The 17,781-nt window shown below is 37.3% G+C and overlaps 1 protein-coding gene across 1 annotated transcript in view; it reads right to left on the reverse strand.

Annotated features, from left to right (window-relative positions):
• The window catches only part of Kiaa0825 (KIAA0825 ortholog), a 442,157-nt gene that overhangs the window by 304,385 nt on the left and 119,991 nt on the right, over positions 1 to 17,781 (reverse strand). The window contains exons 11-13 of the mRNA XM_057790199.1: positions 17,335 to 17,485; positions 11,587 to 11,777; positions 8,984 to 9,166 (exon numbers count right to left, since the gene is read on the reverse strand). Coding sequence (XP_057646182.1) covers positions 8,984 to 9,166; positions 11,587 to 11,777; positions 17,335 to 17,485 — 525 coding nt within the window. The remainder of the gene's footprint in view (positions 1 to 8,983; positions 9,167 to 11,586; positions 11,778 to 17,334; positions 17,486 to 17,781) is intronic.

Here is a 17,781-nt window from a genome sequence, read left to right on the forward strand (position 1 = left end):
GAACAACAGTCATCCTTACTGACAATGTGTTTAAGATGGCATGAGAGTGTGAGGGAGTAGCCTAGAGAAACTCACAGGTATTTCACTTCATTTTAAATAGTCATGGAGGTTTATGGGCATTTGGTACACATTTAAAGAGAGACATAGAACAGGAATTTGAATTTACTAGTCCGGTATATACAAAAGAAGTCTGATGTGAAGATATGCACATAGAAGTCATCACATGTGAGTGGATGAATTCACCCACTGAAAGAGTAGAAAGGAAAAGACGGTCAAGGGCGGATCTTTGGATCAACATTTAAAGCATGAGATGAGAAAAAGTATTAAAAACTAGGCAGAAGGAAAAAAAATCCGAGAAAAGGCAAAGAGCCAGGAGAACATTATGTTAGTGAGGCTTGGGAAAGAAAAGATGGATAACAATATGAATAAGTGCAGAAAAAGTAAAAGAATATTCTCCTGGGGTTAGTCATCACATGCACATGAGTGCCATAGTCCTTGTTTGTTTAGCTGCAGAGAGGGAGAAACTAAGCTGCAGTGATTGAGTGATTGGCAGGACACACTATAATAAGATATGTGTGCAATACAAGAGTAAAGAAAGATGTTTTTAATATGGGAGAAAGGAGCATGAGGCCGAAGATAGAAACTATACTTCACAGACATAGGCCACAAAATGGTACAAAAAATTATCAGAAGCTTAGTTGAAATATGTGCCATAGCTAAGAAAATAAACACATTAATCAAAAGCATATCAAGTAATGTAGGGGTAAATTGGAATGAAAATATTTATTAAGAATGGATGTGGGTAGAGTGGCTGCCTACATACCATGGGATGAAGATGACAGGACCAGAGTAAAGGATGAGAGGATAAAATGAATGCATAATGGGCTCTCTCTTCTCAAAAAAGAATACAAGGCAGAGCCACCTGCTGAGGAAATACAGGAAAGGCAAGGTCAAAGAGATGATCAAAGTTGAGAAAGTTGGAAGGAGTTTCCCATAGTGCCAAATGTTGTAGTTGTCAGCAGGTACAAAATCTTTAAGTGATAATCTAGCTGCGGGCCAAAGTCTGATAGGGGCCAGCTGAGTTTGGAGGGAAGAGACATGCAACGGTGAGGATGTAGGAAGAAGATGCTGTTTAAGGAAAGGGAGATGCAGGAAAGGTTCGTAAAAAAAAAAAAAAAAAGATAACCTCAGAGAAAGTGGCAGTCCAGGATGAAGGATGTCCTAAGTCACACAAGGATTATCATAGTTTATGTCTGTGTTTTGTATGCTTTCGAGCCCTTTGCACAAGTCCCTATTTGTCCAGAAAAGACGGGGGGCCTCATGCAGCATGCCCTCGCCATCATCATAAGCGCCACAGTGTTTTTGGAATGGAGGATTTTCTTTGTTGAGTATTCCCTGACACTCTTCTACAACATGCCTTGTCACCCTCTCTTCCTGATCACCTTTTACTAAGTCTTGTCATAGGACTTAGCTCTACCACCAGTCACTTTACATTTACTTTTTTTCTTCATTTTTATTGTATATTTTATCTTCTCTGTGTCCCAGGAGAAGGTAGCTGAGGGTTATTGAGCAGTACTTATCACATGTAGGAGAAATGGAACCAAATAGAGTTTTATCTAGTGAAGATTTTATCATTAGATTTGTCATATTTTTGACAACTTACTTAGCCTCTGTTTTCCAGCTTGTAGTATGGGACCATTACAATGTGTGTGATGATTCTGTGAAATAATATATATGCAGGATCATGTTTCAATGTCAATGTCAACAAAAGCTCAGGAAAGGCAAGGTGCTTCTATGAGAACAGACGTAAGGTGCTGTAAATAAAAATGCCTTTCAAAACTGCTACGAAAGTCCTAACAGTCGAATTAGTGACTTACTTGCAATTTTATTCTCAACAGCAGAAAAAATAATACAGGATCTAATAATAGTGGAATGGTTAACTATTACCAATTTTTCTTAGATTTAAATCCAAATAAAACACAGTATTTAGCTGGGTGTTTTTGTCAGAATCTCTTCTCTTTTACTGAACCTACAGATTCCTCAGTCTGGTAGGAGTAAGGCTACTTGACTATAGAGGGTGTTATGGCAGATGTTTATGGTCTCAGAGGGGGTGTGATCTGTGTGAGCATTTAATTCCACAGCAAGAGCCCAAATTAGTTTCATTATTCTGGAGAGTATAAGAGGGTGAAAATTGGTCCATGAACTCAATGGGGGGATTTAATTATGAATTTGCTATTAGATAACCTCTAATGACATTCAGTTTACAGCTAAAAGAGATGATATTCTGAATAATTTACATCACAGCATAAAATACAACTTTAAAATCTATAGTTATATTTTCTCCAATAACTTATCTTTATAAATAAAATTTAAATACCTGAAATATTGCTAAGTGCTTAAAAATTAATACAGAACATGAAGAGAGCTTTGTTTAGGGTGGATAAACATGTCATGCCCTTCCTCCAAGATGAGGGAGCCAGGCCCCATACCTGAGCCTTCACACCACACTGCCTAGGCTATTGCATTTGACACTCTAGCCTAAATTCATTTTCTTTTTCTTCTCTGATCTTTGTGCATGCTACTAGCTTATCTTTTGGTGTGGGATTCCACTCTGTATGCTATGAATATCGTTGGTTAATAAAGAGACTGTCGTGGGCCTGCGCAGGGAATAGGCATAGGTGGGGAAACTAAAGTGAATGCTGGGGTAAAGAAGGGTGGAGTAAAGGAGAAGCCACGGAGCCACCACTGGAGACAGATGTGCTGAAACTTTGCTGGTAGGCCACGACCTCATGGCAATGCACAGATTAATGAAAATGGATTAAATTAAGATGTAAGAGTTAGCAATGAGGACCCTAAGAGAGACATGGGTAGTAGAAGAAGACAAGATCTCCTAAGTTAATTGGGAGGATGGGGACCTTGGGAGAGAGGAGAAGGGTAGAGGAGAGGCAGGGAGGGGAGTAAGAAAAATGTAGAACTCAATAAAAATCAATTAAAAAAAAGAGTTAGCAAATAAGAAGCTAGAGTTAATGGGCCAAGCAATGATTTAAATAATATAGTTTCTGTGTGATTATTTCGGGTCTGAGCTGCTGGGCTGCCAGGAAACAAGCAGCCCTTATCACAACAATCTTTTTTTTTTTCTTTCCCAACATATAGACCTGTTCTTGGGCTCATGTAATCAGTTGCTGGGATAAAAAAAATCCAAAGTACCTCAGAAGTGAGAACAACCAAGAGCTAAAAAGACTTAGCTGGATTTATGCTTGGCTTGTGCCTTTTGGAATCTGGCTGTGCTCCAAATATGTTGCTAACAGACTGCACCTCCATAATGAGTTAAAGTATCTCCATGGAGAAAAGTGGAAAGTGGATGGGGATAAGTCAAAGTTCTTTCATCCCTGCATAGCTCAGAGCCTGGGTCGCCAGACATGTTAAATAAAAAAAGAAATCCAAAACCCTGTCTTGAAAACAAACAAACAAACACAAAAAAGAAATCGAAGAGAAAAACACTGTCTTGGAAAAAGAATTAAGTTAAAACTGAAATACTGAGATAATATGGAATATTAAGGCTATATGATAATATGAGATAATATGGAATATTGATGGCTCTACAATCATGAGTCCAAATCACTCACTAGTGCAATCACTAGTCCAATCAAACACTTCAACATTGAAATGGAGTCCAAATCACTGCTTTACTCTGTAAGTGTCATTTGTAAGTCTGAGACCAGCCTAGGCTACTAGCAAGATTGTGCCTCAAGAAAAAAAAAACTAAGCAAGGTATTGGTACACACCTTCATCACAGCATCTGGTGGGTGGTGATGTGGGGTTTACCTCTGTATGCTCTGATTACCATTGGTTAATAAAGGAACTGCTTTGGGCCTATAGCAGAGCTATAGGGAAACAGAGCTAGGTGAGAAAAACTAAGCTGAATTCTGCAAAAGAGAAGGTGGAGTCAGAGAGAAACCATGTAGCCCTGCTGGAGACAGATACCAGAACTTTAGCTGATAAGCCACAGCCATGCAGTGACACACAGATTAATAGAAATGGATTAAATTAATATGTAAGAGTTTGCCAATAAGAAGCTAGAGCTAATGGGCCAAGCAGTGATTTAATTAATATAGTTTCTACATGATTATTTCGGGGCTAAGCGGCCAGGAACTAACTAGTGGCCTCCTCCTTACAACAAGGCAGAGATAGGTGGATCTCTTGAGTTTGAGGTCAATCTGGTTTATACAGTGAGTTCCAAAACACCCAGGACTACATAGAAAAACCCTATCTTGAAGAAACAAAACAAAACAAAACAAACAAACAAACAAATAAATAAATAAATAAATAAATAATGAATAAATAAATATAATATAATAAAACATGTCTTCTCTGGGGTCATATGATGTTTAAATGCCAATGTGTCAGGGTCAAAGTAAGGCACTTATAAGACAAGGTAGTTTCCTCTACTGCTCATGCAGTGGATTGCAATTCTAAATGAAAAATAGCACCCTGACATTAACAAATATAACTTTAAGTCAGAAAATGACTACGAAAATACACAATCCATAGTTGGTACAGGATGGAAACGGGATAAGTAGAAGAGAGTAAAATGGGTTTACATGTCCATGTGTGGAGAGCACACTGCCAAGGGCAGATGGGAAGAGGACATCTGTCGAGGAGAGGACAGAAAGAAACGCCATACACAACAGAGTCAACCAGATGAAGGTGCAGCATCCAGGCTATCTCCAAAACCAACGTCCAGCTATTTCTCATGTTCTACTTTATTAGGCCGACCTACAAAGGTGTATTTTTCTAATTTTTACAGATATTATCCAAGTAATATTACGATGGAAGAATACAAATGCATCGACCTTATAAACAAAATTGTTAAGATAAGAAACTTCTTTTTGGGAATCATTTTGCATTGTCAAGCACTTTTTTTTAAAAATTTTAAATAATTTTACTTTTAGTCAATACTTTTCCCACCTAAGACAACTTTTTTTTTTTTTATGTAGCAGAGGATAACGTAAAACCTGCAATATTCTTGGCTTAGCCTAAGGCACGCAACATTATACCAGGCTAACCTAGATTCATTTTAGCGGCTTTAGATATATAATTCAAATATCACAACATTTACAGGTTTAATGTATGCAGTTAAAGTTTCTATTACATTCAAGAATGGTTTAACCTTCAAATCCATTAGCTTCCTACTTGTCCTGTCTTCTTCACTACACTGATTCCTGTGTCTACAGATTTGCCTAGGCTTCATGTTCCTAAAGAATGAAATGCCTATCTTTTTTTTCTTTATTTTTATTCTTTTTTAATTAAAATTTCCACCTGCTCCCCGTTTCCCATTTCCCTCCCCTCCTCCCAAATATTGCCCCCTCCCCCCACTCCCCTCCCCTCCCCCCACACCATTCCCCCTCCCTCTCGATATTGAAGAGCAGTCCAAATTCTCTGCCCTGCGGGAAGACGAAGGTTTTCTATCTAGGTCCAGGAAGGTGAGCGTCCAAACAGGCTAAGCTCCCACAAAGCCAGTTCATGTATTAGGATCGAAACCTAGTGCCATTGTCCTTGGCTTCTCATCAGTCTTCATTGACCGCCATGCTCAGAGAGTCCGGAATCAACCCATGCTTATTCAGTCCCAGACCAGCTGGCCTTGGTGGGCTCCCAATAGATCAGTTCCACTGTCACAGTGGGTGGGTGAAATGCCTATCTTTTTAAAACTCACCATACTGCTTTTGTGGCTCATTTTTGCTATGGCATGTTTCAAAATGCCATTTCATTGATATTGTAGGATAGTACTTCTCCATATGTTTACCCTAAGTCTTGTTTATTTGTTCATGGGGGGGGGGGTGGTCTTTCAACTTTTTCTACTGAGAAATATACTGCTATGCTCATTCCTACACAATTTATTTTTTAATTTATGGTGTGCACATGTGCTTTTATGGCTGGGTCATAAGATCATATGCTTAACATTTTATTTAAGCATACACTGTACTCAACAGAAACAATTGCCTGTTTTTCAAAATATGTCATTTGTTCTTGAGATGAAAAAGTTTTAATTGAAAATACACCTTTCTTTGGGGACTGTGAAATAGTTTTAAAAAAAAAGCACAGGCTAAGGCCATAATCTCAAGGACCTCACATTAGCATGGCTTTTAAAGAGAGCTCTGGGATACAGTGGAATGTGGTGACTGAAAAGGAACATGAACCCTCTGAGATGCACTACAACATGAGTCTACACCTTTCCTCTTTCTTAGGATGCTAAGCTCTGACATTTATACTGAAAGACCACTGTTCTATGTTATTAAATGTTGGGATTACCTACTTACACCAACTTCTTGTAAATTAGGCATTTTGCTATGACATATGAAAACATTTTGGATAAGTAGTATTTAATTTTAATAGTCAGGATTTATCAACCTTTTCTAAAATTGCTTGTGGGTAGTTTAATAGCTCACTATTGTGACCATAGGGCTGTGCAGGGAATAGTGTTTTGTTTTAACCAATTCATGAAGAAAAGTTTAGAAAAGAATGTACATTTTTAACATGTTTTGTTCTTCCTGAAAAGATTTTAAAATTATGTATCATTGCCCTGGGAATTAGTGGTTCGAAACTAGGCTCAGAATGAACCAACTTTCAGCTTATCTGTCAGAACCACGGGAACCAAAGGCAGAGCCCTTTTTACAAGTCATGTCATGAACTGAATCAACACAAATAGATAAAGTTTGTGAATATTTTAGCACTGAGAACTTTCAAAGCCATGAAAATATATTTAGGCATTTGCTCATTCATGAAAGTGACATAGACTCATGTTTTATATTAAGTAAATCTAGAGGCTGTGTTTGGAACAAAATGTTCCACAATCATGGTTGAAATTAGCAATTTGAATTTGCTGAGTGAGGTTAAAACTGCACAAATCTCAGTGTTGAGTACTAGCATAGTTAAAATGCTTCAAAAGGCCATAGGTTAAAAATAATGAATGTATGTCTCATTATTACTAATAAAATATACAATCTGTGATCATAATTTATTTGTTTTGCAAATGCATTTAGAGGTTAAAATTTTTCAATTCATCTGTGAGAAACCATGAAATTCAATATTGCTCACCATGACCAATCCATGAAATTTGTCAGGTGGTTCCTGATTTTCACAGGGCCTTTTTCTGAGATGAACTGAAAGCATAACGATTTTTTCATCTATGGTAAATCAGTTTATTTTACTAGGATTTATTAGGGGCTTCAAATTTAAGCTTTTTATATTGTAAGCCATTTGTATATAATCTCAGTCTTATGTTGGTTTTCCTCACTGCTCCTCCTCCTCTCTCAAATAGTTTTCTGCTTATAAACAAGTTCTTAGCATCTTTTGCAAGAGGGAAGAACCTGCTAGGAATGGGTATGCTTCAAGCCAGAGCAGAGCTGAAAACAAAGCTGGTAATTACTCGTAGGCCATCGGCCATGTAAGCTCAGAGTGTTTCAGAAGAAAAACCTGTGTATCACTCTAACTAGAATTCACAGAAAGGAGCATTCTGCCTAATTTATCCTAGGTAATAAAAAAATTATGTGACATTTTTAATACTGTTCAATAAAGTAAGAATACATAATTATTTAATCTTTGAATATAAAAACAAACACTTTATTGGGAAATTTTTAAAATGATATTAAAGTTTGTTCATAAGATCTATTCCAAGGTTTCCTATTAGAATCAAGATAAACTGAAATTAAAAGTAGTTTGAATTTTTATGTTTTACTTTTATTTATAAGAAATGTATTTTACTTTTTAGTATAATTACCGATCCAGCTTTATGCGGCATTACTAGTTAAGACATAAAAACCTAATGTTAAGATATGGCAGATTTATGGAAAGTATGGAGCCATAAGATCTTGTTCAAATTTGAGCACATTTAGAATTTTTTTAAAACTGTGTATTTTAAAATTTGAACCAATTTTATCATATAAAAAGTTTAAATTACTGGGGCTCAGGAGACAGCTCAGTGATAGGAGATTTTCCTCTGTATGTTGTAAACCATTGGGTAATGAATAAAGCTGCTTTGGCCTACCAGCAGGCAGAATAGAGCAAGGTGGGAATTCCAAGCAGAGATAGAGGAGAAGTAGTCAGAGTCAAGGAGATGCCATGTAGCTGCTGAAGGAGACAGATGCCATGGAACCTTACCAGTAAACCCCAAGCCTTGTGGTAAAATATAAAATAATGGAAATGGGTTAATTTAAGATATAAGAGCTAGCTAGCAATACGCTTAAATGATTGGTCAAGCAGTGTTGTAATTAATATCGTTTCGGTGTGATTATTTCAGGCCTTGGCAGATGGGAAATGAACAAGCAGCCTCTGCCTACAGCTCAGTGCTTAAAAGAGAATATTGCTCTTGAAGAAGATACAAATTCAATTCCCAGCACTAACACCGGGCAGCTTACAACCTTCCGTTTCAGAGGATATGGCAACTTCTGGATTAAAGGCACCAGTGCCCACCTGTGTATACCCCCCATATAGACAAAATAAATTTTAAAAGTTGCAAGTTATTAGATACAGAGACAGATAGATGGATGGAAGGATAGGTAGGTGATAGATAAGACAGACAAACAGGCAGATAGGTAGATAGACAGACAGACAGACAGACAGACCCTACTCAAAAAGTAAAAGTTAATGCTTGGCATGACTGTGCAAGCTCATCATCCCAGCACTCAGGAGGAGGAGACAGACGAATCTCATCTTTGAGGACAGTAAAGGCCATATAGTAAGACTGTTTCAAAAAACAGAAAATCAAAAAAGTGAAGCTTAAAATATATCAAGGGCTTATTTACTGAATAGGACTGACCAATGGACATAAAGCATATTTGGAGTAACTAAATAGCTTTGAGGACTTGTTCATGTTCAATTTATAAAATATCTCAATTTATGATATTAAAATGTACTTCAGAGTACTTCTACTTAGTATTAATACAGAGTTCAATAACGGGTATGACAAAACATATTAGATACTTACTTATATAATTCTGTTAGTGGTGATGTCAAAATTGCTAATGTTGTAAAGAGGTTGTTGCAATGAGTATGAATTTTAAAAATTTTACGGTTGTTATACTCATGAGGATTCATAATTTCCTGTCCAGAAGTACAAACTGACCATAACAAGTTCTCAGTGCATATTAAGATTGCCGTGACATCAAGTCTATTGCAAAAAGAGAAAATAATCATGTTAAGTAAAACAGTGTTATTGCTTGTTGTATACACACTTTTCTGTGCATCCCAAGCATATGTAAGCATAGAAAGGTTACACATCAGAGATATCTACACAGATAGACCCAAACCAGAAGTGTTAAGACACCTCTGAATGCTCAGGAGTTGGATGGCCCATAACACAATTGCTTTTAGCAATGGCAAGAGCTGCAATGCTGTTTTATTTGTTTTTAATAGGTTTTTTTTGAGAACTTCATCCGTGAATATTGCATGTAAATCACTCTTCCCCCTCTCTCTTGTTCCAACTTCTGCTGTGCTTCCTCCGAAATTCGTAATCTCTTCTTTAATTGTTATTGTTACACATAAGAATCCTCTACAAAAAAATATTTACATTGCATTTTCAGAATTCTCTTCCAGAAGGAAGGTCTTGAAATTAATTTGAGAAATAGGAGCTGGTTGAAAAGAAAAATGAACTATTACACACACATACACACACACACACACGTAAGTATTCGATAGCAGAACATGTCTCCATGCCATCCAAACATAAATCATCAGAAAGAACTCAGAAGGTCAGGAAACAGGCTCTCCTATGAAAGCAGAGATAGGAAGACATGACAACCAAGGCACAAGTTGAGATGCCTATAGACTCATAAATTCCTAAAATTATATTTATTTGTGAAATAAGACTGTATTATTTATCTTATTCATCACCATTCTTATTTCTATTGCTCATGTGGCATTTCTTTAAAATTTTAAGCACATTTTATTGTAATCAGCACAAAATAATTCTACATATATTTTGAGGTCCAACATCTCAACCCATGAATACAATGTGTGAAGGTACATATGTATTAGTAATATATAAAACATATGCATAAATCATATATATGACTTTGGCCATATCTTATCTAGAGACTACTAGAGCTTAGTGGTCAATAATAACTGGCAATTATCAATAATCACCAGTAATTATAAATAATCACTTTTAAGGTTTCATTTTAGTTTTATTTGCTCCTAATAATTAATAGTTTCTAATTCAAGATACACACAAATATTTTGATTTCCATAATAATGATGTTTTATTCTTTATCTCTCAAATACAAATATTCACATATTTTACAAAGAAAATTGAGACGTAATAATTCTAGATTTGTATAACAATTTTGTGCAATCATCAAGAACAAAAAGCCAAAGTTCCTAGAGCATATTAACTAATTAAATATATCATTTATTTCATGAGCTAACAGCAAATCTAATAATATAAATATCTTGTAATCATGAGCCACACTGCAGCCAACAGAGATTTCTATTCATAAGAAAGAGAGTAAAGGTATTTTTTAATTTGAAAAGGAAGTTTACATCTATATTTCAGAGTTTCTTTTTTAAAAACGGATTCATCAGTAATTCAAAACAGCCTGTGCAAAACACTGTGGCAGGGCCTAAAATCCCTTCAAATCACAGTGTGCTTCACAAGAACATGATTAGAAAATGGTTCCGCTTGCCAAAAATACAGAAAAAACGGAAGTCTCAGATGTCTGAAGTTCTTACTAAAATATATCTGAAAACAGTATCTCATACCTGCATCCCGGTTTTTCACTTAGGCCAAGTATCTATAAAAACAATTCTTTCCCCATGTAGCTCAATGTTATCATTAAGCTCAATTGCATAGTCTTCACTGCCAAAAATACTTGAATTACATTCTAATTCAGTCTTTTATTTAAAATCTAGTGTCTTTTGCATCTTGCTCTCTTCAGATGGCTTTCAATAATATACAGAAGGGCAAAGGGAAAAATAAAGGGAAAGTCAGGACAACAAATTAGACTATGTCTATTGTTGTTGTTGTTGTTGTTATTTGATTTTTTGAGACAGAGTTTCTCTGTGTAGCTCTGGCTGTCCTGGAACCGTGTAGACCAGGCCTCACAGTCAGAGATCTGCCTGCCTCTGCATCCCTACTGCTAGGATTAAGGATGTGTGTCACCACACTAGGTTAGAATGTGTTTTAAACGAAGAGGTTTCCTTAATGAAAATAGTTGCTCGGCTTACAAAGTGTAGAAACTAATAAGAGGCTAAAATCCCTTGGTAGCTTAGTGTAGCTTATGCTACTCTGTCTCAGCATGGTAATCTTCTTTGCTACATGGCCTTAATGTGCTCTTACCTAATTGTGTCCATTTGACCTATTGTCACATGTGGGAATATTTCCCACAGGCAGGTGGGTTGTAATGCTTGCAAAGGGAAGAATGAGCAGGGAAGTCACTTGGGTTCAAGCTCCACTTTTGTGGAGAACAGGCACCCCTCCTCTTGGATGTCAGAAACACGCTGAACACACGAGTTTTTGTCTCAGGATTCAGGATTGCATTTTGCTTTACAAGCATCTCTAAAGCAGTCTCCTTGAAGACCAGCTTTCATTACCTTATCTGTGCAGTTCTCTTAGGACTGGGACATGCCTGAGCGTATCTGGAGGCAAGTAGACACAACGACTTCTCCAGGACGCCTGCCAGCATCTCCTGGGCCAGCTGAGCGGGCAGTATGGTCCATAGATCATGATGCAGAGCCCAGCTGAAGTAATGCCACATCTGGACGGAAAAGGAGCATCTTTCCCCCTGGCAAAATCATCACACATTAAACAACTGAATCACATCTCCCCAAATGTCCGTTTGCTTCCTAGGAACCTAATTAGTTCAGGCTGAGAGGAAATCATTGGAGAGTCGGCTAGGTGACCAAGAATGTTTTGACAAGCTGTCAAATATCCTATTGACAAAGGAACATATGTTTTATTTCAATTACAAATGAGATATTCTTGTGTAAATCTATACTGCAAAGAATAAACCTGGCATATTCTTGACCTACCTGGTCTTGACCTGCCTTTTAAAATCTACTTTTAGACATCAGCTTTGTAGTTGTTTAACAAGTCATGCTGATTAACAAAATTAAAATCTGTTTCAATTGTTTATGGAGGAACTTTTCTCTGTGACAATTAGCATGACTGAGTTAATTTTACAAATCTTTCAGATTTTGTATTATAATGGAATAAGACGACTGAAAACAAACCCATGTACTAACTCTTAGGCACATTCAAGAACCCCAGTGTGATGCTCAACTATTGAATACATTAGTACATTAAGCCACTTCATTAATGGTATTTTAACAATATTTTATGCTAGTAACATAAACAGTAATCCAATCTTACACCATTTTGTAAAGTATAGGTGCCTATTATCACCACTGTACTATTTTACATACTTCCCGAGGTCAAATTCTCATTTTCCCCATTTCGCCACAGATCTCATCTGTGTACTAACTTTTGCCTGACTTCAGGAGGAGATTCAGCAGTGGCTGGGTCAAAGGGAACAGGAAGTAAGGAGAACACAGCCTGCCTCAGAAGGTTTGCAAGCAAGCATTAATTAGGCAACATGCTTGGGGGCTGGTATTTGAACTCATTTCTTCAAACTAGATCAAGATGATCTGAAATAGGAAGTAAAGAATGTTTCACAGCTAATTTTGTTATGTTAATATATCAAAACATAAGCCATTAACATTTTCTGTTTTATCTCTAATCACGTCTCTTTTGCAATCTGCTGTATCCACCAGCAAAGTTTCAAGTGTTATCTAAGAAGTATCTGCTTTTGCCAAGGGCTAATGTGAGATTCCCCTCTGTATGCTGTGAATATGTTTTACTACCACTGGTTAATTAGGATGTTGCTTTGGCCCATGGCAGGGCAGAATAGAGCTAGGTGGGGAAACTAAACTGAATGCAGGGAGAAAGAAGGTGGAGGGAGTCAGGGATGTGCCATGTATCTGCTGAAGGAGAAAGACGCCAGAACCCTACTGGGGAGCCACAGCCTCGTGGTGATACATATATTAATAGAAATTGGTTAATTTAAGTTATAAGAGCTACTTAGGAATACGCCTAAGTTGTTGACCAAGCAGTGTTATGGTCTGGGCAGCTGAGAAATGAAGGCACAGTCCCCAGTTACAAAGGATAATGTGTCCACTGTCATCCCAGAACTTGAGTGGCTGAGGAAGGATGATTGATATGATTTGAAGCCAGGCTAAGCTACATAACAAGTTCCAGGCCACTCTGGGTCACAAAGGGAAATCCTGTCCCATAAAACAAGCAAAGATAGTCTGCTCTCTTCCTAACCCAAAGTTACCAGCTCATCACACAGATGTTTTCTTTACATGGCATTCTTTTGAGAGTTACATTGATTACTAAAATTGTGTAGTATTTAAAATAATAGTGAGTGGTTTTCTAATGATACTAAAGAAGGAATGAAACTATTATTCTCTGTGTGGGCAATTTGGACTCAAAAGTATCAGAGTTAAGTTTAAACAGAAAGGGATTTAGAGTAGGTGGTCTTTGACTTCCCAATTAGATAAGCTAAACTACTTAACAGAAAAAATGTATAAAATTGAAAGCAAAGCAAAATTAATGTTCCATTTGTTTTGTGGTGTGTAAATGGAGACTGCTCATTAATTTCCTGACTGCTCAGACCCAAACAATCACACAGAAACTATATTAATTACAACACTGTTTGGTCAATGACTTAGGCATATTCCTAGCTAACTCTTACATCTTGAATTAATCCGTTTCTATTAATCTATGTATCAACAGAAGTCTGTGGTTTACTAGTAAGGATCTTGTGCCTGTCTCCTTCAGTAGCTACATGGCGTCTCTCTGACCCCGCCTACTTTCTCACTAAATATCTCTGTTCCAATTTCCCGCCTGGCTTTGCTCTGCTAAGCCATTGGCCAAAACAATTTTATTCCTTAATCAATGGTAACAGAACATATTCAGAGCATACAGAGGGGAATGCCACATCAGTGGTGTGTTCTAAGAACTCCTGTCAAACTAAGAGGGGAGTCTCAATGTTTGATTCACTCAGAATTTTAGATGCAAATGAAATGGACTCTTGAATCAGCTGTGCTGGAACTTGTGATACAGGATGTGGCCTAATTAACAGTATGATGAAAAAGATTTCCCATAATTTTCAAAATAGAGGAAACCAATTTATTTCACAGCTATCTTTTAACACAGAGATTTTTTTTCTGTTCAAAATGTAGTATGTGCATTTTTAAAGACTACAAATTGTTTCATGCCTTTGAGGAGTTCTCATGCAATGGCCTTTTTTCTACTAATTCTTTCTAAATGAATACAACTTCCGAGGGTGTATGTGGAGGTTTTATTGGACTAAATATGACTCATTTTTTTAGTTTATTATTTATTTATTAAAGATTTCTGGCTCTTTCCTGCCACCGCCTCCCATATCCCTCCCCCTCCCCCGATCAACTCCTCCTCTCTCATCAGCCCAAAGAGCAGTCCGGGTTCCCTGCCCTGACCTCCCACCTCCTTCCAGGTCTAGTAAGGTGAGCATCCAAACAGCCTAGGCTCCCACAAAGACTGCTATGACTCATTTTTTTGACCCGTTTCCCTGCTTGTTGTTATTTCAAACAAAGGTCATCTGTCTATGTGTTAATTTCATTGGTTAATAAAGAAACTGCCTTGGCCCTTTGATAGGACAGAAAATTAGGTAGGCGGAGTAGACAGAACAGAATGCTGGGAGAAAGAAGGCAGTGAGGCAGACGCTATAGCTCACCTCTTCAAGATGGACGCAGGTTAAGATCCTTCCTGGTAAGCCACCATCTCGTGGTGCTACACAGATTATTAGAAATGGGTTAATCAAGATGTGAGAGTTAGCCAATAAGAGGCTAGAACTAATGGGCCAGGCAGTGTTTAAAAGAATACAATTTGTGTGTTGTTATTTCAGGTGTAATGCTAGCCTTGCGGGAACCGGGCAGAACGCAGCCCACCGCTCCTTCTACAAATACAACTTCCGAGGGTGTATGTGGAGGTTTCATTGAACTAAATATGACTCATTTTTCTTTACCTGTTTCCCTGATTGTTGTTATTTCAAACGTATTCTGTAGTAAACGTCTGTTATTTTTATAAGCCCACTATAATATAAACAGATGTGAGTGTTTGCTTAGATTATATATCAGGAAATATGCAGCTGGACTTTATTATAGAAGCCAGTCAATATTATCTCTGAAATGAGAATTCTTTATTTTTTGACTACCGGAAAACACAAGTTCCTAAAATTGAGCAGAGGTCAACTATACAGAAAGCTTAATTTTAAACATGCAATCTCAATACCCATGGCACTATCTGGCCAAGGCTTCCGTGGAGAAGGCTCCAGCTCTTTGACTCATGCAGTTTAGAACATAGAAATGTGTGCCTGTCATTCACTTGTTCATAAAACATGAGCAAACATTGCTCCCTGGCTTGTTATTATTTTACTATTTTTCTCTATTTCACTGTGCACATGGTCATAGGTTTCTGTGAGATCTCTACTCAACCCATCATTTCCAATCAGTCATGCATCATATATCTTCCCTTAAAACAATCTTTCTATAATATAGTTCTGTTTTACAGATCAATTGATATGATGGGAGAGAGGAGAAAGGGTCCCAGTAAGTAAGATACACTGTGTCAGGTACACCACTCATTAAAACAGTTTAAAATCAGGGTTATTTCCTGAGCTATCTAAACTTTTGGTAGGTAGGAAAGCAGTATCACTTTTTTCTATGAATAAATAAGAACTATCAGCTCTGCAATTGAATTGTAACTACCGACCATGTAAGTATGTGTGTGTGTGGGGGGGGGGGAACTCAAGTACTGTGTAATCACAGAGTAACAGTTTCTTTATTTCTGTCTTCGAAGCTAAGGCCTTGTCATAAGATATAAGAGATGCGTGTTACATGGTATTTGTTTTATTTTGCTGTTTTGTAAATACTCAGTAGCTCCAGTAGCAGGTCCTCAGTGCATACACTTAATTTACACTGTACAACTGTTGTAGTCCCTGCTTTGCATGAGAGGAGACATACCCTGACTATATGCTGAGGTGGTGCCCGATCTTCACTGCAAACATCATATAGACTTGTTCATTAGTATCTGGCCACATGATGTTTGAAACATGATGGTTCCACTTTCTGTCACTCTGTTTACCTCAAGGCAAGGTGAGTCTGTGATGTTGCCAGAAGAGTGAGTACCAATACTTTCCATCTTATCTCAGGCTACCAACGGTACCATGCCACTTTCTCTCTCACTTTGCTTGCTGCTACCACTACTGTTTGAAACACAGCAGGTTTGGAAAATGATGTATGGATGTTCTTGCAAAGAGATAAACTATCTGGGAAGGGATCTAAAGAGATGAAACAGCCTAAGGAAAATGGGAACGCCATTAAGAGCTTCTTATTAGTGGTCACTGTTTTAATAACATCTATGCTATCTCAGGCACAAATACAGCCCATGCCTAGGGATGGCAAGAGTGACTGCCAAATAAAAACACACTCTCTTTTTCTAAATACTCCATAGTGGACAATGGAGACAATTGAGGAAAATGACAATCATAAGCTGTGATCCAGAAGAAAGGCTGCTATGGAAAATAAAGGTGAGTCTGGTCATTGAAACTTTTAAACCTCAAATATCTTTTTTAAAGATATATACTTTGCCATTGCATGGAATTAATTTCAAATATTATATGATCTATATACAATCTGTGGGATTGAGTGGGAAAAAGCTACTAAAGCCTGGTCATGAACAATTTTAATTGATTCTCAGTTTGGTTATATTGGGGGGATTATTTGGGCTTTAATTTGGTAGGTATTTGGGATTTCAAAACATGAGCTAAAATAGTAAAGTATAAAATGTTAAGATGGGTCTTAAGATGTACTCTTAAGAATGAGAAGTAAAAAATAAACATAAAAGCAAAGCTGTTTAATAACAACTATTAATTAAACAAGACGAAAGACATGGTAGGAAAAGAGGCTAGGACACCTATAGTGGGAGACTGAGCTTAGCCCTTGTTATCTGTGTTGTCTTTGAATCTCACTATGCCCCAATTCACACAGTGCTACAATCCTGCAGCTCAAATCAAGTTATTTTTACTTTCAAGCAGAAGGAGAGCTCTGATGTCTAATTTATTTCAGGTTTCCAAAGACAGTGTTTTTCCTAAATACAAATCCAATATTTAAAAAATATTATCCTAACAGTCTTCGTGTTTTAGTAATATGGAGCTCATGTTTCCAATTAGCCGGAAAGCAGGTAGGCAGTAAAACATATTTGTGTAAAAAGGACAAATAGTAAACTTAACTTCACACCTCATAAAAAGCTTTGTAGTCGTCCCAGTGGTGGCTCTCAGCATCCTGTAAAATGCTTGTAGCACAAAGTCTGACGCAGTAATCTGTAAGCTGAAACTGTAGAGTGTTGATGAATTCCTGATACCGCTGGACAGGCACCAGGAATATGGGTCTGTTCAGAGGGAATGATCAAAGAGACAGAGATTTAAGGCCTGTGCAGTAGGAGGTAACAACCTCCAGCACTACAAATGGTTTTCATTATTAGATATCAATCATTCATTTCCTCCCAAAGCTGAAGGTTGTATCCACATTCACTTTTCAAAAGAAAAGTGGGTGGGGGGAGCTCGCCTTTGTTTTGCAAGCCCTTTGAAAACGTACATCTGCTGTTCTACAAATATGCACTTCAACTCAAGACAAACTGTATTGTCAATACATCATTCAAAACTAAAAGTCTTCTTTGTAAGCCTA

The sequence above is a fragment of the Chionomys nivalis genome, chromosome 15, assembly GCF_950005125.1.
Source record: "Chionomys nivalis chromosome 15, mChiNiv1.1, whole genome shotgun sequence".
NCBI lineage: Eukaryota > Metazoa > Chordata > Mammalia > Rodentia > Cricetidae > Chionomys > Chionomys nivalis.